We start from the raw sequence: 23,063 nt of genomic DNA, 5'->3' as shown, positions 1-23,063 counted from the left end.
GCAGCCCGGCCCGGCGCTTCCCGCCATTTCCCTCAGCAGGTGCCAGCGGCTGAGGGGCCCCGGCCGGGCACGCGCTGCTGCGCAGGGCGCCGAGCGGCGGCGCGGGAAGAGCCCGCCCCGCCCGCGCCGGCTCCGCCTCAAAGAGGCGGGCGAGGCGGCCATCGACAGCTCGGCGCTCCCCGACGCAGGCGCCTCCCGTCGGTTGGCTCGGGATCGATTGGCGTGCGGCCCGCCGACACCGCCGCGCCACTGAGGAGGCGGCCGCCACCGGAGTCCAGGTGGGTGCCGGCGGGCCGGGGGGAGAGCCGTGCCGGCGGCCCCGGGCCCCCGCTCTCGTTTCCTCCTGCGTCAGTCATCGCTGGGAACGCGGCCCGCGGCTGCACAGCGCGGACCCGGCCCTGAGGGCCCCTCCCTGCCTCACGCCCCTCGCAGGGCTCCGCCCCGCCAGCCCGGCCCCGGGGGGGCGAGGGGCGGCCGCGCAGCCCCCCCCGGTCGCTGCGCCGGGGGGCCGGAGCCGCGGCGGGCAGCGCTCCCCCGCCGCCGGGGCTGGTGGCGCCTCAGCCCCACGCCCGGGTGCCCGCGGGCGCGCTCCCCGCGGGGCGCAGGCCGGCCGCCTCGCCAGGGCCGTCTCGCCAGGGCCGTCTCGCCAGGGCCGCCTCGGGGCTGTCCCGGGCGCCGCCGGGCAAGGTGACCTTTCGCCGCGCCACCGACGCGTGGTGTGTGCCAACAGGTCTCTCGGTGCCGCCTTCCAAAATCCCCACCGGGCGTTTGCTTGCGTGGGGGGAGAGACGGGAGAGTGCCCGGGAGGCGCCTCCCGTCCCGTCCCTGCCGTGCGGCCGCAGTGTGTCCGTCCCCCCCCAGCCCGCCCGCCTCGGCCCGCAGCTCCCGCCGCGCTTCCCGGGCCCGGCGCGGCCCCTCTGCCCCGCTGCCTCTCCCAGAAAAAGTGAGCCGGTGTGGGCGAGCCCCTGCTTTGGTCTTGGATTCTCATCCCGATGAGTGCTTACTGTGCCTTTTTTGTTATGTGTGTTAAGGAAATAAAAATACTGTCATAGAAAACAAGTGTTTCGGTTTTCTTCCCAGTGACACAGCAGTGGATGAGAAAATGACAAACGTAAAAGCCTTAAAACATTTGAAAGATGCCTAAGTAGTTGCTTATGATGCACAAGTTTAGGCTAAGGAAGCAATGTACTTTACAGGTCTTGTGGTGGCTTCAGGCATGGAATTGTTCTCGCGCCGAAGGTTCTCGGTCACTGAGACACTAACCTGTTCCATGCTCCTGAATGTCTCTTCAGGATCTTCTGATTTGGCTCCTGACACCTGTGGATTTCTTTTTTATTTATTTTTTTTAAGGGTAATATGGCAAGGATTACTGTATCTGCTTTTGCTTGAACTTCAGTTTCTCATCAGTTCTGTTAGACTAAAAAGTAGTGGCCCAGGTGTACAAATGCTCAGTCTTTATTATGTGGAATAAGGCTGTTGATTTTGAAGACTATTGAGAAGTTTAACAGATAAATGTGTTAAAATGCGTTTAACATGAAGATATGCCTTATTGAATGTGACTTCCCAGTGTTACTTATAGCTGTGTTTCGTTCTGCATGACAGCATAGCTGTACTTTCCAAAAAGCCTTTCATTATATGCGTAATTCTGGTTATTTTGTTGAATATTTTTACTGGCTGTTTTTTAAAGATCTAAAGGCTCAAATGAAGGTGCCTAAAATCAAGCAAACCTGGTTATTGGAAAAAACCCCAGAATCTTAATATAATTTAAAATACAGTTCTTGAGGTTGTTATTTTCTTCTATTGTCAGATGTGAATAAGTAATGTATCTTGCTTTTCTGCTCCGTAGAACTCAGTCGAATTATGTACACTGGTTTAGGGAGGTATGTGGGATTGGGACACTTTTCTAAACACGGAACTGATAGGTTTACTGCATTCTAACCTGAAGATATGGCCTGCATGCTTTTTTACTTACTGTAACAACATACTTGATCCTACCTTTGCAGCAGCTAATAGAAGTTTTGCAGTTTACTGGTTAAAAACTTGAAAATGGACTTAGTGGTTTTAATGGTCTGATTACCATTTAAGTTGAAGCAGAAACGGTTGGAGAAAAGTAAGACGTTTTCATGTTTGCAATGTTTGCACATATGACCAGTATTGCTTTGCTAATGTAGCTTTTTTTCTCATCCTTGATGCAGTAATCTACACTATCATTTCGCAAACCTGTTAGAGTAACTGTTGATGAGCTATTTATGGGACTTGTATCTGATTACTTCCCACACATACGCTCTTCCCAAAAAAGGGGTTTGAGCAGGGTGAGTTGTTTCATAGGTGTTGTATAAGAATTCTATAAAAATATGGTTGAAGGCTCTGGGCTGTTGCTTTGGACTAGGCTTCTAAAACCAGAATGCTGGCAACTTGGAGAAGATGCCGGCAGCAGAAGTCAGAGAGGCCAGTGCAGAACTGCTCCAGATCAGCATGGAATTTTAGTCTTCCCTTTTCTGGAAGGGGATTGTAGATTGGCCTTTTTGATTACTGCAACAACATCTGGTGTTTTGATTAGGAAAAGGATGGAAAGATGAACTTAATTTGCAAATGGGAAGTGGTCTGTAGTCATCAAAGTTCTATATGCAGCTCTGATTTGAGAATTAAAGGGCATAGCATAAAGCATTTTTTTAAGGTGGAAATAAAGCTTAGTGGTTGTACTGTTTTTTAGATTGATTACAGTAAGGACAGTGATAGCAGTATGTCAGCTCTGCTGAGAGTGTATGTTTCGGACAATAATTTTCTTCATGTTTTTTCTTTCAGAGCTAGACTGTAATTATGGAACAGAAATCCAGAAAATGACAGAAAAACACTAGTTGCCCTCTTCTAGGACAGTCATGTTGGAAGGGTTGGTAGCCTGGGTCCTCAACACCTATTTGGGCAAATATGTCAATAACCTGAACACTGACCAACTTTCAGTCGCTCTTCTAAAGGGTGAGGCTTTGTGCTATTTTCTGTAGTGTTTTCATACTGTGATTAAAAAAAAAAAAGTGATATGTTTTTGTAATAATTTGAAGGTGGAATAGAAACAATCAGTTAATATTGAGTTTAACATTTATATAAACCCTTTTAATACAGAGTTTTGTGCTAGTACTTCATAATAAATAGGAAATTCTCTTGTGTTCCAATCTTTGTTGCTTTTTATCAACACTGTTAAACCAATATATATGAAACTTTCAAACATATACTTAACATACCTTATCAGCATGTTTATATAATATTTGAGTGTCATTTTTCTTAATGCTGTTCAGTATCTTTCCTGTTGAGGGACTGTGGCAGGAAGTATTCTGTAGTCTTTACCTCTTACGTTTTGGTGCTGGTAGTTACTCCCCTGTAATTAAGACTTCTGGTTTCTGTCATGTTATGTTTGTGAGTCTTGTACTTTTACAGAGTGCTCAGATCAGTACTTTGTAGTTTACCTTTTGCTGCTGTTATCTGCTGCTTCTGAAGAGCACATAACACATCAAAGCTTTTCTGTGCGTACTTTTTGTAATATTGAGAAAACACTTTATCTCTTTGGAAAAGACACTGAGGAGAAGCTTTCTCCTTGGTTATGATAAAGTTTGGATCTAAAACCTTGCAGAAGATTGCTTCTAGATGGCCTCATCAAACAGTTTGAACACGTGGCATGGGAAGATAAACAAACATATTAAATAACCGTTGCAGTTGTAGCTTGAAGTGATAGGTTGGCTGTTCTCATGAAAGCCTGTTTGATATTTTTTCCTTTAAAACACAGTGCCAGTCATATTAGGCTTATAACGTTCAAGCTGGCGTTCTTTAACGTAGTTTTGTTTAGCAGACTTGTCTTTTCTGCTTTGTGTAGGTGCTGTTGAATTGGAAAACTTGCCGCTAAAGAAAGATGCCTTGAAGGAACTTGAATTACCGTTTGAAGTAAAAGCAGGTTTGTATTTTGCTTGTGTGAGCAGGACCAATATTTATAAACAGGAAGTATTGCATATTTTAGAAGAGCCTTTACCTGTGAGTCAGAAGCTTGAATAAATCAGGTAGCCTGGTTTTCAGGTTATCCAGTTTTGGTTTAGCTTGTTTGTTTCTTACACCAGTTTTTCTTTCAGTTTTCCCAAGGGTGAACTATTGTGTTTAAGAAGGAATCTGATAGCATCTCTGTTTTGTATATCTAGGTTTCATTGGCAAAATAACACTGCAGATACCTTTTTATCGTCCACATGTGGATCCATGGGTGATATCTATCTCAAAACTGCACTTAATTGGTGCACCAGAAAAAAAAGATGATTTTGATGAGGAAAGGGAGAAGTTGCAAGAAAGAGAACGCAAGAAAGCCCTTCTTCTAGCACTTGAAGAAAAATGGAAAGTGAGTCATGCATGTTTTTCATGGTGGAGAAACTGCTGTGGTAGATGGGTTGCATTTAAGTCTCCTAACAAGTGGGGTAACAGATGCATAGGAAACTAAGTTAGAATTTGATTCGTACATGCTACTATAGTGCGTTGCTGCCCTGCCCCACCCCCATCATGTTGTGTATCCCACATACTTTGGAGATACTGAAATTGTTCTGTTTTTTTTTTTTTTCCTTCTCCCTGTTCACAGTAATTTCAGTGTAACAAGGTAATCATCTCCTGACCAGTTGTTACAGTGTTGGTTAATGCTTATCCCTATTTTCTCTTCTAGAAAGAACAACGACAGAAAGGGGAATCTTATTGGTACTCTGTTACTGCATCTGTGGTCACAAGAATTGTAGAAAACATTGAAGTAAGCCTTTGCATTGTAGAGCCTTTCCCACTTGTTAAGAATTACCTGTGCCCACTGTGCTTCACATGGTTGTAGTCTTCAGAGAAGAAATAATGTAAATCGAAAGTAAATGTTTGGCAGAGGGCAGTCCCTTTTCAGATTGAACCTTCATAACTTCAGTCTTAAACTGGCACTCGTGGGGGATTCTGGAAAATGAAGAACTATCCATTCTGCTTTTCCCAAAGGGAAAGCACCAACTTTTTTTTTTGGTTTGTAACAGTAGGTGGATAATGAATTTGAATGAAATCTGATGGGTTTTGCTCACTTTTTAATGTTTTGATTTATAAACCCACCAAAATAATTTGTTTATGAAGCAGAAGAGCATGATTTGTTTTGATAAAAAGCTAATTTGTAAAGAAGCAAATCTCTGCTGATTTACGATTTTGATTATTTGACTGCGTGGTGTTCTCAAATACTTGAATTATTCTTTTTCTACTAATGATAAATACCTGCCATGTGTCTCCTAAGTTTCAAAATAACTCGAAAGTGTGACTGTTACACTGTTGCTTTTTCTTGTTGGAAGTCTTAATGTAGTTAATGACATTGTAGCAACACCTCGTTAATCATTTGTGTTTAAGAACCAGAAGCCTTCTAGGTATTACTTGCTAAAATTTGTCTGCTCACCTCCGTGGAAAGCCTGGCCTTTCTCCTTATGTGCAGCTAGACTGACTGTGTTATTTGGTTGCATTTCAACTCACTAGAGGCAATTCACAAGCAAGACACCTTGGACTACTTGCTTTTCCTGATAGTTTGAGAAGAATGTGTTTGGTGCAGGAGCTCAAGATGAGAGTATCTGTGCTTTTCTCAGTCATGGACTCTACACGCTCTGAGAAACCACAGTAACTTGATGTTCTCAAAGGTTTTACCAATGTAAATTTAGTTTGGGTCACGTGTGTTGTTACTTGTAATCCTGGCCCATGCTGACAATTTTAGTACATAAACGAAATTTGAGTCTTCAGTTGACAGTTACACATTTGCCTTTAAACTGGAGAATAACAGTAGGAGAGCAAAGTCTTCAAAAGTGGCAGGTTGTTTTGGGGGAGAAAGGCAGGGACTAGTGGTATCTGAGGAGAAGGCAGAACCAGAGATTGCAAAAACAGAAGTGAGGAATAGGATTTCTGTGAGGTCTAAATAACTACCAGAAATTTACTGGAGAATTGCAGAAATTAAATACTAAATTGCTTTAGTATTAATGAACAGTACTGCTGTCCTCTCTAATGATGTAAATAGCTGTCTCTAGTAACCTTTTTTTTTCTGTCTAGTTAAAAATTCAGGATGTCCATTTGAGGTTTGAAGATGGTGTCACAAATCCTTTGCAGCCATTTGCGTTTGGCATATGCATCAAGAATGTATCAATGCAAAATGCGGTATTTGAACCAGTATGTATAACTTTTTGTACAAGAACTCCTGGCGGCTAAGATGTCATGCTGTGTTTTATGGGTGCTAGTAAATATTTAGTAAAATGTATGGCATTTTAGTAATCTTCAGGTTACTGTACTAAATAGGTTCTGGGCATTTGATACCATTTATTGACTGTGGAACTAAAGACAACATGGCATGTGGTCTGTGATCTTGACTTTATTGCACTTTTTCTACCTCAGGTAGAGAGGCTGATGCGGAAAAAACAGTTGGATGTTGCAGACTTCAGTGTTTATTGGGATACCAGCTGCACTTTATTGGGTGACCTGCCTCCTGGTCAGATACAGGTGCGAGAGAGAGATTTTGCATATGAAACAAAGATGGTTGTTGTTGTTTTTAGTCTCCTTTCTGTATCGCAGACCTAATTGACTTAGAATTCATTGAATCTGGCGCTTTTAAGAACAACAGAAGTTTATGGTTTCACAGTGTAATGACAGGATACAAGTGCAACCCATAAAGCTATGCTGTGAAATACCTTGTTTTACCCTTGAAGAGAACGTGTTTAAGAGTTTGTTTTTTTTAATGGACTGGCATGTTCATAAAGCATATTCTAGCATATGAAATCCTGCATCCCAGTAAGTATTGTATGCTCATTTTTTAATAGAATAAATTCACTTGTAACCCACAGGAAGCGATGGATAAAAGTATGGAAAGTCGTGATCATAATTACATCATGGAACCTGTGTGCACTTCTGCTCTTCTTAAGAGAAATTGTTCTAAGGAACCTTTAAGGTCACGCCAGACTCCGCGGCTTGAGTGTGACATTCAGCTTGAGACTATACCCTTGAAGCTTTCACAGGTAAATACCAACCGTCTTCATTTAACTCTCAGTATCTGAAACAGAGGCAGTTGAGGAGCAGGGTAAATGAGGCCATCTGGAACTCTCTGCTGTGAATCATGTCAGGCTGCGTTGGGTGTCCAAAATAGTTAGTCTTCAAGATTGCTTGGGTGTCTGTATACTGTACTGCACTCTGCTTTATGGTCAGATTCTAACAAAGTGACACTGATTAAAGAAGATGTTCCTTTATGTTTTGGTGATCACAATGTCTACAAATTCAAATTGGTACATTGACATAGAGTGTATTTTCTCCTTGCCACCTGCTGCAGCTGTTGTTTGTATGTCAGTGTTTTTAAAGATTCTGCTGGTAAATTACATCTTGAATTATCTGCCTCTAAGAAAACAGTTGCTGATTCAAACAGTGAAATATCTGTAGGCATCATAAATCTATGGTAGTGTTTGTTAACAGCTTAAATACCAAGTATTGTAGCATAAAATTAATACTTTCTTAAAAACTTAGTTTTAGAGGCAACTGAAAGGGATACACTACAGTTTGTTTTAAAACTAAGCATTCAAAACTGTTTAATTATTTTACTGCAACTGATTTACTTTCTTGTTAGTTTATTGTAGTAATAGGAGGGATGCATAGGCATTATTTTAGTCTATAGAATGTACAATAGTGGCTAATGTTAGGTTGATAATCTGATGCGGAAGGAGATCTCATTCTGTGTGTTTGTAAATAAAAAAACCTGTAAACTGAATGTCACACATCTAACTACTAGCTACTGGGAGAAGATCTGTGACACTAGAGAACCAAATTATGAATTATGGTTAACATTAATCTTCATTCTGAGGCCATATGCAGGCAATTGATGTAGTCAAACTAAGCTTGTAGTTGTTTTATTTGTTGTTGTTTTTTTCTCCCCTTTGCTTTGGAAAGCAATATTACCTAATTGATCTGTGTATTGTTTTACTAAAAGATGCAGTATCAGCAAATCATGGAATTTTTAAAGGAACTGGCTAGAAAGGAACGACAGCTGAAATTCAGGAAGTGGAGACCAAAGGTTACAGTAACAGAGAAGTGAGTATATCTAAATGTGTGGTGGTGTTAATATTATATTAAAAACTATAGTAGGGAGACTAGAATGAAGGCAAATACAAAAAGGTAGATAATAATCATGTATTAGAGTTTCTGTTTGCATGTTTTTTGTTGTCCTACCTCATAAATCAGTTTTAAATAGTCAATTTATTGTATTTTGAATAGATACAATATTGAAAAGACGTAATTCAGACTTAAAATAAAATTATTCTTACCTGAGGCATTAAATCCTTCTTTCACAGCTTCTGAGAATGAAATCAATTTGGAGGTTCTACCTCCTACACTGTGGTATTCTGAAATTTACTTTGTGGAAAGAGCTCCTATTAAATTACTTTTATGGATAAATAAGAAAGATGGTATCAGTTCAGACCAGAGGTCTGGGTAGCTCAACATTTTGCTGTCTGTGCCTGATCCATAAGAGCTGTGCGAACTCCCACTGCAGTGGTGGGGACTGCAGAGCACTGGTCTGGGCGGTTTGTAGGACTAGTCCAGCTAGGCTATCTTCAATACTGATGCTTTTTCTGACCAGTCGCCCTCTTGTTTTTTCACTGAATCTCTCCTGGACCTTTCACCAATTTGTATGCATTTGGGTGTTTTCTTTTTTTGGAAATACTGGTAATACAATTAAAAATGTTTCAGCTGCCGAGAATGGTGGATCTTTGCTTTGAATGCTAATCTTTCGGAGATCAGGGAGCAGAGACAACGTTCTACGTGGGAGTTCGCATTACATCGGGCCCAAGATGCAGTATCTTACACTGACATGTATTATAGCAAGTTGAAGGGGGAACCACTGTCTACTGCAGAGCAGGTATCTAGATTTGAGTTCTCTATAGTGTTTATTAATTATCTTGTTTGATTTGTTTCATCTTCTCAAGTTTAAAATCTATTCTAGTTTAGAGACACCTGCCTAAAGCTGCCTTTTTTTTTTTGAGCTGTAACTGGGTTTCACCAAAAATAGCATTAAATGGCATAGAATGCTTATGTCAGTCTGTGGCATGCTTTCTTGTGTTCCCTATAGACTCAAAAAATATTTAGGTATCAGAAGTGTGTCAGGTCACCCAAATGGCTGGGTAGATAACGTGGGAAAAATTGTGGCTAGTTGACAGTGTGTTTGGGGGTGCTTGTTTTTGGTTTTTTTTGGTTTTGTTTTCCACAGTTGATTTTAGGATGAAGATTTTAGAGGGAAAGTGCCCATAACGGTGAACCTGTGTCCTACTTCAGAGAGAAAAAAACCTGTGAACTATAATTAGCTGCTCCTTGTGTTTAGGTGTACTGGGACTTCTTCATTAAATCAGTTCAGGGCACCATGTACCTCACCTGTCTTAATTACAGATGCGATTCTATTGATACATTAAGGTGTATGTAATCCTTAACTTGTATTAATTTAGACATGAACTGTAGGAGTAGGTCAGTGTACTGGAAGTTTTGTAGTACTTGGCCAAGCGGGAGACTTTCACTTTAATATAGCTTGCATTGTCTTCAGCAGAGCTGTGAAATGTAACAAGGGCAATGCCACTGGACTAGAAAACTGTCTTTTGCTTTCTTGTTCCGTGATATATTTTTTAGACTTGGGTGAATCATAAGCTTCCACAAACAGCTTTTTTAGTCAGTACAAAGAAGACAACATATCTAAGTAACTGAAAACAAATACCACATTGTCCTAATCTATGCAGTTCACTTCCTTTACCTCCTTTACTAGAGACGGAAGCTTGTTTTGCACCTGGCTAAGCTAGGTGTTCTGTTAAATCGGGTATTTTCCATGGCTTAGACTCTGTGCTGCAGACCTTGCTGCTTATGCATGATAGGAGGATATAGTTGGGCAAGGAATTGTTGCCATGAAAAGTGTTAAAATCGTGTATTTTACAATGCAAATAAACTTTATTTGTGCTACAGGAGAATGCCAGTGTTACGGTTGCCCACATGACTTCTGTTTGTTTTCTTGTGCCTAGGTGCTTGGATACTATCATGCTAGTTTTTTCTGTGAATCTCTGAATTACTCCGTGCAGCGATGTTTGACATGTTCGTGAGCAAGATGCTCTGTTCTTTTAGCGTAGTTACTTTGTTTTGTCTTTTCAGGCCGAAATGCATCGTATTGAAGATGAGCAAACTTATGAAGAGTTAAAGATATTATATGAGATAGTTCATGATAAATTTCATGACCTAGCTGAGGTGAGGAACATTCTGCATACAGGGTAATACTTGAATCTTTAAGTGAATTATTCTGAGGTATTGTGTTCTGTTCTGCTGGGGAGTGTTAGCATGTATTTGCTTTGATTTAAATGCTAAAATCACAAACAGTGCTCGGTTCCTGCAGTTTTTACTGTTGTGTCGCTTGCACAGTGAAATTATTACTCTAAATGATCTTCCTCATTAGTATCCTTGCCAGAATTCCTAGGGCACATAGCCTTCATCTTAAAAACAAAGTGTAGAAATAAGGTCCTGTAATGAATATTTTCCCAGAATAAATATATGGCAGAGGTGAGGCTCCTGTAAATGGCTTTCTGAGCACACTGCATAAAATGTGGGCTAATGTCTGTAACAGTACAGTCTTATCTCTCTTCCAAATACAGCTGCTAAAATCGAGGCCTCTGGTTTTATGTGTCAAAATTACTTCCTACTTGGTTTAGTGTTTCTAGAATTAAGATTTAAATAACGCTGTATGGCTTTATGTATGAATATGCAGCAGTTAACGGACGATACATTTTTATTTCTCTGCTGCTGCTCTTCTAATAGGCTAAATATTGATTGAAAATATCACTGTTGGTATACTGAAGAGTGCAGAGTAAACAGTAGATGGAATTATGTTTTTATTGCGATGGTTTTGTACACTTGTGATAGTCTTTCACTTACCAGCAGTAATGTGTAGTATGTCTTCAATGTTCAAACACAGAGTGTTAAAGAGCCGTTCCCCGATTCCCCTGGAGGTTCCCCTACAGCAGAATCTGCGCATGGCAGTAGCACTGGGATGCTGCAGTATCTCCAGTCTTGGTTTCCTGGCTGGGGAGGCTGGTATGGGTATGCTCAGCAAACATATGAAGGTGAACCTTTTGAAGGGCTGCTGCCTGACCCAAAGGAACAGTGGAATCCAGAAGACATACTGGGTATGGGAATACAGGCCTTTCTGTTTCCTTGTAAGGCTGGCAATACTGCCGTAGTTAGATACCTGGTGATGCGAACAGAAACAACTCTTTGGTTCTGTCCTGTTAAAAGATTCTGTGTGTCAGCTGATGTAGATAGGCAGCAGCACCTGTCTAAAGCTTAATGACCTGTTAAAAAGTCCAGCACCTGGTGTACCTACTTATTTCTAAAGCAGTATATGGAATACATTTGCTTCCATTATTATAGATACTTATGGCAAAGGGCTTTGGGACGACTTCTGTTTAGGTGGGTGAGGGTCATGTGGTGGGCTGTGACTGCATATCATGTTAACAGTACCGGGTTGTTGGCGTCTTCATAAGTGTATGTTTACAGTACCTTAATTGAAATAGAAGAGTTCTATGGAACGTTCAGTTTTGCTGAGGAAGAAGGTATACCTGCTTTTATTTTTTGTTTCTATTTTTCTTCCCTAGAACTGGGGAAATCTTTATTTTCAAAATTAGAGAAACTTTTTTGTTCTTCAGTAGTCTTCCAGAGGAATTTGACTTATTTAATGCATTGTTTTGTGGTGTTGTCTTTTTTTCCTTAGGTGCAGATGATTTTTTTGATCCTGCTGCAGATGCTTCTAGCATGAATACCTTTACAAAGAGAGATCATGTTTTTGCGAAATTAAATCTACAGTTGCAGGGTGGCTCTTTCACTCTGCTGCATAAGGAGAAGAAAGTGGTACATGCTGAGGAGACTGCTTTCATGCAGCTGGAGTTCTCAGGTATTAAGACAATTTCCATTCTTTCTCAGAAAAGACCAGAGCTTTGTCTGCCTTCAGACTTTTGTTTGTTTTTATGGGTTTTGGTGGGGTTTTTTTTGTTTTAATTCTTAAATTACTACACCAAAACAAAGCTCAAAATGAAAATACGAAAACAGCTTGCAGAAATTGATATGTCATGTGAAAATAAGTTTCTCTCTTCAGATGTGTGGGTGACTTCAATTTTAGACATTTTTATGTGTGAAAGGAAGACAACTGTAGAAATACATGCTTCACAATCACTGTAATTATCCCAAATTTACGTGTTTAATTTTTTTTAGTAGAAATGAATATATATAAGCACTTCCAAGAGACTTCTTAGTTGGACAGTATTTGTTATCTGTAAGATTTAAATGAAACCTATGCTGTGTACTGAAAGACAAAAAAGCATTTTATGTTTTTATATTCCAGGTGTAAAGATCTTAGCAGAATCTCTTCCTCGCAGAAATTCTTCCCTTCTCAAAGTTCAGCTTGGTGGTCTTTTTCTGAGGGATTTGGCCACAGAAGGGACCATATTTCCTGTTCTTGTTTTCCCAAATCCTGTACGTGAAAAAACCTCTTCAGGTTACTATGTGGGATGCTTAAGTGTGTATGAGAACAGTTACATTCCAAAACTTGCCACATGTTTTTCTTGGTTTGTGCCTTATCCCAAAAAGAACACAAAAATCTTGAAGAAAGATTTCTACTTGTTGAACTTACTTTTCCCCTCCCTTTCCAAAGGTCCTTTGTAGAACTCTTGTGTTGTTTGCTATGTATGCTTGTAACTTTTAACATTACAGCTAGCGGTGTTGAGCAGAAGATAATCTGTTGAACAAGGTTTGAATTTTTTGAACAAACAGCATTGCTGTTTAATCAGTGATTGTTCTTTTTCCTAAAGCTCTTTGGTAAGTTTTTGTTTCACCTGTATACTGTTATGCAAAAAGCAGAAATACAGAACTTTTTTTTTTCTTCCTAACAAATTGCTGAAAAGATTTCAAATATCTCTTCTGAGCAAACAAAATTTGAATCTAATTCCATGAGAATTTCCTATGTATCTTGTACTTTGTAATTCATAGAGAACTGACTGAAATTTGCACTTCTGCTTCAGTCTGTCTGCTGCATGAGTAGATAGTGTTAGCTTCTTAGTCATACTTCTTCTCTTGACTACTTCAGGGGAAAAAAGCATAGAATAATCTCAGGCTATACATACAATTCACTTATAAAGTGACTGTAAGACTAATACAGAAAAGACTTCTATGCTTGTATCAGTTGGCTTGGTTGATTTTATCTAAAGTTTCTTTTTCTTTTAAATTTGTATCAGCAAAAAGAAGTTGGCTGCATGTCTTCCTTTGGACTCCAGAGTTTTTCCTCAGAAATGACTCATCAGAGCACTGGTAAAAATTTCATTTTATGTTTAATGATCACCAGCATATAAGATAATTGCTACAAATCAGAAACTTCAAATCTTTCTGCCTAGAGTTTGAATTCATGCAAATGCCCGTTGAAAACAGCGAAGGTAAAACCATAGAAGCTTTTCTTCAGATACAAGGGTGTGTTCAAGTTGACTTTAAAGAAAGCGAGTAAGAAAAAAAGTGTTTCAGGAGAAGGGGAGTTGCATTTCCTCTTTGTCTTTGTTTAAAAAAAGAAAAAAAATTGTTAGGAGTTCAGCATTAGGGCCCCAATTCTGAAAATGTTGACATGTTGAATTCTGTTGATTGTAGAAGCTGATCATATTACTTGCTTCTCTGTCACCGAAGAATATTCGGACAGGTACTGCTTTCCTAGTAGTACCAATGAAAAATTAGTTATTAAATTCTTTGGGGTTTGTTTTTGCTTTTGTTCATTTGTTTTGGGTTTTTTTACAGCTGCTTTATGTAACTCATTTTTTTAAACTCAGTTGCAGATCCTGATGCCCCAGTGTTTGAGATGCTTTATGAAAGAAATCCAATTCACAGCAATTTTGAAAGGCGCCTGGAAGTCAGTACCAGACCTCTAAATATTATTTACAATCCACAAGCCATTAAGAAAGTAGCTGACTTCTTCTACAAGGGAAGGGTTCATACCTCAGGTTAACTTTTCATGTGTTTTTTTTCGGTGGGGTGTGGGTTTTAGTAGTATTATATCTTTCCTTATCTTTGATTTTTATTTATTTTCATTCTTAGAAATATAAAGCACTAATCAAAGCATCTCCACTTTAAATTTAAATTAAGCAGTACTCTGCTCATTCTCTGGGTGGGGAGGTTGTTGTTTATTATTTGGTTTTTTCTGTTAATTGAATCGGGGATTTTGCTTGGGCAGACTCCTGAAACTTTTACTTAAAAATTGCAAGTTGCTGCATGGTGGATGTCCATGCTGCCGAAATTAAAATGCATAAAGAGGGCTGTTTCTGTAATCTCTTGTGGAAATTAGTGGAGAACAGGTTTTTGGAGAGGACAGTGAAAAGCAGAGTATTTTCTGTAGTAACAGTACATGGAAATTGTGTTCTGATTCCTGTTGTATCTCTTGTGTTGGTTAAATTAAGTCTGACCTTTGTTACAGCTGCTTGGGGTACCTTGATTTTTAGATCTTGAACATACTGGCTCCTTAAGCTTCTAAGGACAGCAAGACTTAGGAGTCTAGTATGTGAACCTGTTAAAATTATAGTGACTGCCTTTGCAATTTTAGTTGTTAAAGGTCAGTTTCTGAGGGGATAAGAGGTGAGAATAAGGAACATTAAAATGTTCTTAAAGTACCAATTCTTTTTCTGTTGGTTTTGGCAAATACCAAAAGACTTAAGTTACCTAGCCTAAAGGTGTGGCTGATACTTAACCTTTTCTTAGAAGATCAGAATGTTCCATAAATGTTAGAGGTAAAGTTTAAAACAAACCAACCAAACAAGAAAAGACTGCCTACACATGCCACAAACTTTTAGCATTTAGTCAGAATTTCCTCCCTTGCCTTACTTGTTAAGTAAGACCCTTTCTGTCTCCCTCAGATTTAGTGACTGAGGCTGAAGGTCTGTCACAACCAGAAAAAGATTTGGGAAGTGGTTTGTTTTGTGCTTAGATGCTTCGTTTTTTCTGTTAAGCAGTCCGGTGTATAGGTACAGCCAATGGCTTTCAATTGCTGTGTTATCAGGTCTATATTTTACTGCTAAAATTTAAAATAGATTCTCTCTTTTTTCTCTTTCTCCCCCCTAACAGATGAACAAAATTATATCTAGTCAGTTTTCTATCTCTTGTGCAGGTTTTGGATATCAATCCGAGTTAGAGGCAAGAGTGGCTGAAGCTGCCAGAAGACAGTACAACAAGCTGAAAATGCAGACAAAAGCTGAAATCAGGCAAACTATTGATCGTTTGCTAGTAGGAGACTTCATTGTAAGTTTTTGCCCTCAAAATATTTATGTAGGCTTTCTAGCCATATGTTTTACAACTTGAAGCTCTAAAGAATGGTGGGTTTTTTTGGTTCATTTATGTAGTGTTCTTTTTAAGAAAGTGAGGAGTTTTACATGTGGTATTGTAGTATTCCTTTTGCTGTCAGAGTTCCGTTTTTGTGGTGCAGACCTGCTGTGATTGATGGCAGAATAGTATTTTTCTGTTCTTGACCCCATTACTGAGATTACTTTGTGTCAACTTGTTGGCTTCAGTGTGCATTGGAGCTGTGTTATGTCAAACTTACTAAATTTGTGTGGAACTTATTTAAAGCTTATTTTCTAAATTAAAACATTGTTCTACCTTTGTTTTTTGCTCATTCTTTAGTCTTCAAGTAGTATTAGTGTAGGTATCAGTATCGTAATCCCTAGCTTTGGAGTTAGCTGTAGTTAGCTATATTGATGCAAGACGGTTTATATTCTTTTCATTAAAATGAAAAAGTTCATTGTTCTGAAAAAAGTAAGTTTGATGTTTGATAAAGCAGTCTAGTGCCTGTTGTATTTGTGGATAGCCTTGACAAGGATCTTGCTGATCCAGTGTCATGTAAAAGGTAGATGCCTTCTCTTAGCTCTGCAGGTAGGTTTGCTCTCCTCAGTTTAGAGATGGGGAGTCCCTCGGCAGAGGGTTCATCACATCTGCCTTAGCAGGGGGTGTTCCCCTACTGAGAATGTCTCTTCAGTGATAGTAATGGGAGTCTGTGGTGTAACAAGCCATCAGACTGGTATGGCTGAAGTTTGTGAAAGTTAGCTCTTCAGGTGAAAAAAAGTGGCTGCCTAGACTGATTTGTTTGACATGGCTTTTTTTTGTATGTGAGGGGAAACTATTTCTTATGGGCTATTACATCTTCTTAACTTCCAGGAAAACAGCAAAAGCTGGACTGTGTGCCTTGATATTTCTGCCCCTCAGGTGATCTTTCCTGATGATTTCAAATTTGTGGATCCCGTGTTAGTTGTTGTAGATCTGGGAAGAATATTACTTACCAATTCTCAAGGTATGATCTAGTATTGCTGCAGCTTTGCTTGTCTCCACCTTTTCCCTGAAATTGCTTTTTCTGTGTAGAAAGTAGCGATGTCTTAAGGTTATTGCCCCTATACATGCGTAGAGTTTCACATAACAATTCTGCTGTTATAAACATATTTTTAATTAAGATGGAGATACAGTTTTAAAATACTGTCTTGGAATAATTTAATCTCTTCTAGCACCAACTCATCTCTGTAAAGTTTTAATAGCTTCTTTTTTAGTAAATTCTGTCTTAACAGTAAACTAGAAAAAGAGCACAAATTGTTTATACAAGATTGATATGTATTTCCCTGTGAAACTGAGGCATTGGCCTGTTCAAAGTAGCTTGGGCTTTAAAAAAAGAAAAAGGTAAAGAAGTATGGGAAAGTTTTGGAGGGTGTTCCAGCTTTGTAAGGTAGAAAAAATAATTTTTTTACAATAATAAAATGAAAGTTAGTATTAGGCAATTAAGTTAATTGGGTAAAAACTTCTGATCATAAATATATTGTAGCTGAGTAGCTATTACCTTTCATTTGGTTTTGAGGATTGAAGGAATTGCGAAGGCAGAGTAATGTTGTTTTTTGTTTTTTTTTTTTGAAACAACTTGATTAAAAGTAAATCTTGTAGTAATATTAAGTGGGTTGAAAAATGAGACAATAGTGTCTATTGATACTATAATACATTGTCACTGACATCTGCATGCATGTAAAAGAAGTGTAGTAGATTGCCTCTTGAGAGAAAAAAAGTGTCAGTGGAAGGAGAAAAGGACAGAACTGGATATGCTTTGTGTTTAAGAAAAACCTGCAACTTCAGAGAGGGTGATCAGGTAATGACGGGAAACATCCAAGGAGGGAGGCGAATACTTGTTATTTGTTTGTTTACAGTTATTTTTTTAATCCACAGAAGAATCTAAAAGGAGTGCAGATACTTTTTCTTCAGAAGTCAATGAATTGAGTGATGAGGAATATAAAACACCTCTCGCAACTCCTCCGAATACTCCACCACCAGAAACTAACACTAATAGCGGCCTACAAATGTCTGAATTAACCGGAGTAGAAATAAGTGAAGAGCAGCTACAAGCACACTTAATGAGTAAAAAAATGTATGAGAGATACACACTTTCATTTATGGACCTTCAGATCATGGTGGGCCGAGTGAAAGACAACTGGAAACATGTTCAGGATAGTGATGTGGGTCCAACTCATGTGGTAGAAAAATTCAATGTTCACCTGCAGTTGGAGCGCAGACTGATATACACGTCTGACCCAAAATACCCAGGAGCTGTCTTGTCTGGCAGTCTGCCAGACTTGAAAATTCATATCAACGAAGACAAAATCTCAGCTCTGAAGAACTGTTGCACACAGCTGAGTACATCTGAAACCAAGTCTTCCGATGCCCTGCATTTGGGGAAGGACAAGATTTTTGCAGAGGTAGACCAGCTTGGCAGTTTGCATGATTCTGTGATGAATCTAACACAGAGTGTTGTAATGCTAGAGCAACATACCAGGGAAGTTCTTGTTGAATCTCAGCTGCTTTTGGCTGAATTCAAAGTAAACTGTATGCAGTTGGGTGTTGAAAGTAATGGGCGATACATCTCTGTACTCAAGGTTTTTGGCACCAATGCCCATTTTGTGAAAAGGCCGTATGATGCAGAAGTGTCCTTGACTGTTCATGGCCTGTTGCTGGTTGATACTATGCAAACATACGGAACAGATTTTGATCTTTTGATGGCTTCTCATAAGAATCTGAGTTTTGACGTGCCAACGGGAAGTCTTCGAGACAGTAGGGCTCAGTCCCCAGTTTATGGACCGTATGATGCACGCCCCATTGATGCAGCTAGTTTGGCAGAGAGATGTACTACAGCCTCAAACACCTCATCTGGTAACAATGGGAAAGATCAAGAATCCCTGATAAAATTAGAGTATCAGTTTGTGAGTGCAGAATGCCCGTCAATGAATTTGGATAGTAGTCTGCAGGTGATCTCTGTACAGGTGAACAACCTGGATATCATCCTTAATCCAGAGACTATTGTTGAACTGATTGGGTTTCTCCAGAAATCCTTCCCAAAGGAGAAAGAAGAGTCTAGTCCTCAGCCTTTAATAACTGACTTGGAAAGAGACTGGAGGGAACAGGAAACCTTCCAGTCTACTTACGTACAGAATACAGAGGTAGCAGTTGATATTCACTGGTTAAATATACTCCTTCTCAGGACAGTTGGCATGACAAATGGAGAAAAATATGGCAGAAAAATTGCAACAGCCAGCATTGGTGGCACCAAAGTTAATGTCTCCATGTGCAGTAAATTTGATGTAAATGGCTCTCTCGGATGCCTTCACCTTACGGACCTCACACAAGATAGTATTAAGAACCAGTATGTTGTCAGCATAGGGAATACAGTAAGGTATGAAAATCTCATTGGTGATGTAGGTTATTTTGAATCTTTGTTCTTTAGGCTTGATGATGAAAATAGCCTTCCAGATGCTTTAAGTTTCACTTTAACAGAAAAGTCAAAAGAGGAATGTTCTCTCAACCTCAAAATGGCCTCTTTACACTACAACCACTCTCCTAAATTTTTGAAAGAACTAACTTTGTCAATGGATGAATTGGAAGAGAATTTCCGCAGCATGCTGAAAAGTGCAGCTTCAAAAGTTACTACAGTCTTGGCAACTAAAACTGCTGAATACAGTGAAATGGTTTCCTTGTTTGATACAACACCACGATCAAGAGATATTGCCAATTTAGAAGATAATGAAGGCTGTGCCTATGGATCACAACCTCTCAAAACTGATACCATTAAGCTTATATTAAATGTAAACATTGAATCGCCAATTGTCTCAATACCTCGAAAGCCTGGTAGCTCTGAACTGCTTGTAGGTCATCTAGGACAAATATCTATTCAGAATTTTGTACCAGGAGAAGATGAATCTACAAGTGATAGACTGCAAGTTGAAATTAAAGATATTAAAATGTATTCTTTAAATAGCAGTCAATTTACAAGCAAGAAGGAGCCTGCAACTGAAATATCTCGTGGGCATTCTTCTTCAGGTCCTGCCAGTATTAATAGCCAGGAAGAATCCCATTTTACTCGTCATGACTTCTTTGAATCGTTACATAAAGGCCATGGTATGTCAATCAGAGGACTCAAATTATTTTATTATAAGTAGTAAATGGTACTAAAAATGTATATTGACCATAGGTCTGATTGTGTACTGTGTCACCCATCCTTCTGAAATGTACTGCTCAATTTGAATTACATTGGACAAGTTAATGTTATTTATATTCATTTTTAGTCTCCTAAGCAAAAGCTGAAAAGTGCCTTTCATGCAGAAATTTAACAAAACGTAGTCCTATATACTTACTTCGGCATTGCTAAGAGAGTCTGAGCAAGTTGAATAGATACTGTGTTATCTATGCTGTGCAGTCTTTATAGGATAATCAGTTTACTTATTATAATGTTGTTTTAATTTCATTTTCTCTTTCTTCAGCTTTCCACATTCTGAATAACACCACCATCCAGTTTAAATTGGAAAAGATACCACTAGAGAGAGAGTTGGATTTAACCTTTCCCCTGAGTAATGAAGACTTTGGAATATCAAGCGTTATGAAGATTGAAGGGAAATTTGTGAACCCTCTTCAGGTATAGTAATGTAGTATTTCCACTGTCAATATAAAAGTGTTTCCCTGCATGGAAGATCAGTATTTTTCAGGCAAGAATCTTCAAGTTTAACATGTTGGTAGTTTAGAAATCAGATCTGTATACATGTGATTAGAAGAGACAATCTTAAGTCATAATAACAATGACCAACATTTAATCTTGGTTTGGGGCATTTTAGACATTTTTATGGTTTAGTCTAACTTTCACTTACCCTGAACAGCTATCAACAGAAATTAAAATAGATGTGTCACTGTCCAGGTGCCACTGTCCAAATACATTTGTTTGCAGTTCTAGTAGAAACTAAGAATTAAAGTGCCATTATCTTGAAAAAACATCTCTGCAGGAGCAGAGATTTTAAGTAGAGGAAGCAAATTTCTATGGAGACAAGCAATGATGGCCAAGTAGAATGTTTTTTCCATATATTACTGTTTACTCTCAGGATGGTAAATTAAGGCTAGTTTCTATGGTGAATTATTTTTAACTAACTCTGGGTGGGTGCTTTTTGCCTAGGGATACAAGGTATCCTATTCTAGGGTCCCGTGGTGTATGTTTCCAGATTGTGTCACCTTGCAGAGCTAGTGCAAAGGATTATTCTGCTTCAGCTTTGCAGTAAACCTTGTTCTGGTTTATTTTTTACTTGTGGACAAACTTAAAATGTGTCTATTTTGAAGTTCAGAGTCTTTCTGCTTGCGAGTTTTAAAATACGTACTGATTTTATTAGCATAGAGATATCTAACATGATGATTGTTTCTTTTTTCTACATGGCAGGTGGTGTTAGCAAAACATGTGTATGAACAAGTCCTTCAGACTCTGGATAATTTAATTTACAGTGAAGACTTGAACAAATTTCCAGCCACTTCTGTATCTTCAACTTGTCATAGTTCTCCTTCAGCATCACTTCATAGTACAGGCACAGAATTGTCAAGTGAACGGAAGGAAAATGGCTTGTTCAGCCATTCTAGTTTTAATTCTGCTCCAAACAAGTCACTGGCTATCAGCAGATCTGCAAAATCTTTTACTCAGATTCAAGCAAACTTTCACATCTCAGAGCTCCAGGTTCAGTTAAGTGGTGATCTTACACTTGGCGCACAGGGCCTTGTCAGCCTCAAGTTTCAGGATTTTGATGTTGAGTTTGCTAAAGATCATCCTCAGACTTTGTCTATTCAGATTGCCTTGCGTTCTCTGCTAATGGAAGATCTTCTGGAAAAAAACCCAGACTCAATGTATAAGAATCTCATGGTGTCCCATGGAGCACCCAAGCCTTCCAGTTTAGCACATAAGGAGTACCTTTCACAGTCTTGTCCCTCGGTATCCAATATAGAATATCCAGATATGCCACGTTCCCTACCTTCCCATATGGAAGAAGCAACAAATGTCTTTCAGCTATACCAAAGACCAGTTTGTGCCTCTCGTAAGAAGCAAAAAGATGATGCTGACTCTGAGTATCCTCTGACTCCACCTCCTTCTCCAACAGCAGACAGATCCAAGTTGCCCTGTGGAAAAAGTAACTTTGATGATTCATTAGTTCATATCAATGTATTTCTAGTGGATAGGAAGCATCCTGAATTTTCTTCTCACTATAACAAAATTAACCGTAGCGTAGATGTTGATTTTAATTGTCTAGATGTCTTAATAACTTTGCAAACTTGGGTAGTGATACTGGATTTCTTTGGGATTGGATCCACTGCTGATAACCATGCTATGAAGCTGCAACCTGAAGATACTCAGCAGACAATCAAATCAGAAATAAATACCTTGTCGGTTTCTCAAGCGCAAGAGCCTGTAAACACTAAGCTGGATCTGAAGGTATACTTGAGATGCAAAATAGTAACTGGATTGTCTCTCATAAAATGTCTGGTTTATAGAAACTTAAGGTGACATTTAAATCAAATGTTTTATATTCTAGGGGAGAATGTGCATAGATTCAGAAACAGTAGATTTTTTTAAAAAAGTACAGAAGTCACAGAAAAGCAAAACGCTTGCAGAGCACTTGGCTCCCTCGCTCTGGGACCCTCCTTAGACACATGTGCCACTTTAAGGGACGCTGAGGTAGAATGCTCTGTGTTCATCCCAGGGAGCTGTCACGGGTAGAGTTTGACACACACTCCCAGCCCCATCCAGTATGCTTGAGAGTCTGAGGAAAGTGTACGTCTTACGGGCAGTGATTTACTTTTCTGGGATAACACAGGACACAGACTAAGTGTCTGTGATCTCTTAAATGATAAGGTTGCTTTAATGTGAAAGACTTGACATGCTGAAATTGGCACTGTGCTGTTCTGGATACTAGGGAATTAATTTTCTTTTTTTAAAGTATATGCTCTTCTAAATATGTAAACATAAATATATATAAACATGTATTTTAAAAAAAAAATCTTTGTGTGTATTTATATATAAAAAAGTATGTATAGTTTTTGCCCAGAGGTTCTGCAGTCTAACTTAACAAGTCTTGAAAAGAGAGAGGGGCGAAGGTAACAGTGCTTGGATTTTTGTGTGACCTGATCATTTGATCATTCTAAGTTGCTTGGAAGACCCATTAATGTGCAAACAAAGACTTTAAAAGGTTGCTTTCTTCCACAATCTGTGGAGGTTGCTGTCTCCCAATCAGATAATTCTTGTTAGCCATTTATGTTACACTGCAAATGTCTTGAAAAAAACTTAAGATGTTCTGGCTGTGAAGTCATATTGTTTAATACCGATCTGTTCCATTTTGTTTGACCAGGTCCATTCTTTATCATTAGTACTGAATAAGACAACTAGTGAGCTTGCTAAGGCCAGCGTGTCAAAACTTGCAGCTCACTTGGAAGTGATTGGTGAGTAGATTAGCAGGCTGAGGTTGTATGCAGTGTAAAGTAAAAGGAGGTGTGCCCTTTGTGCTTTGAAATGTTTTATTTTGGTGCTCATTGCAGGTTTTGTGTGTTTGTTTCCTGGGCCAGGTGCATGTTCTCTTCCCACTGCTTTGTCATCTGTTTTTTCAGACTTGAGTATAAATCCTTGCATCCCTCCCAGCTGTCAAACC

The 23,063-nt window shown here is 39.2% G+C and overlaps 1 protein-coding gene across 6 annotated transcripts in view; it reads left to right on the top strand.

The window, feature by feature from the left end:
- Window positions 1-136: 136 nt before the first annotated feature.
- The window catches only part of VPS13D (vacuolar protein sorting 13 homolog D), a 107,535-nt gene continuing 84,608 nt past the window's right edge, over window positions 137-23,063 (top strand). For 5 of the 6 annotated variants that reach the window (XR_008746286.1, XM_055798766.1, XM_055798763.1 and 2 more), the window contains exons 1-22: window positions 137-278; window positions 2,806-2,976; window positions 3,866-3,943; window positions 4,182-4,372; window positions 4,688-4,768; window positions 6,070-6,186; window positions 6,409-6,513; window positions 6,855-7,025; window positions 7,985-8,085; window positions 8,743-8,911; window positions 10,180-10,272; window positions 10,994-11,204; window positions 11,789-11,968; window positions 12,416-12,546; window positions 13,305-13,377; window positions 13,881-14,051; window positions 15,209-15,339; window positions 16,252-16,384; window positions 17,296-19,515; window positions 19,878-20,029; window positions 20,816-21,853; window positions 22,767-22,857. Coding sequence is in view for 5 of the 6 variants with exons in the window: in XM_055798766.1 (XP_055654741.1) it covers window positions 2,880-2,976; window positions 3,866-3,943; window positions 4,182-4,372; window positions 4,688-4,768; window positions 6,070-6,186; window positions 6,409-6,513; window positions 6,855-7,025; window positions 7,985-8,085; window positions 8,743-8,911; window positions 10,180-10,272; window positions 10,994-11,204; window positions 11,789-11,968; window positions 12,416-12,546; window positions 13,305-13,377; window positions 13,881-14,051; window positions 15,209-15,339; window positions 16,252-16,384; window positions 17,296-19,515; window positions 19,878-20,029; window positions 20,816-21,853; window positions 22,767-22,857 (5,734 nt within the window). In the remaining variant the exon portion in view is untranslated. The remainder of the gene's footprint in view (window positions 279-2,805; window positions 2,977-3,865; window positions 3,944-4,181; window positions 4,373-4,687; window positions 4,769-6,069; window positions 6,187-6,408; window positions 6,514-6,854; window positions 7,026-7,984; window positions 8,086-8,742; window positions 8,912-10,179; window positions 10,273-10,993; window positions 11,205-11,788; window positions 11,969-12,415; window positions 12,547-13,304; window positions 13,378-13,880; window positions 14,052-15,208; window positions 15,340-16,251; window positions 16,385-17,295; window positions 19,516-19,877; window positions 20,030-20,815; window positions 21,854-22,766; window positions 22,858-23,063) is intronic. The other variant, XM_055798764.1, reaches the window with a different exon arrangement.

The sequence above is a fragment of the Falco peregrinus genome, chromosome 3, assembly GCF_023634155.1.
Source record: "Falco peregrinus isolate bFalPer1 chromosome 3, bFalPer1.pri, whole genome shotgun sequence".
Classification (NCBI taxonomy): Eukaryota; Metazoa; Chordata; class Aves; order Falconiformes; family Falconidae; genus Falco; species Falco peregrinus.
Note: the sequence above shows the minus strand (reverse complement) of the source record. Positions and strands in the feature narration are given on the sequence as shown.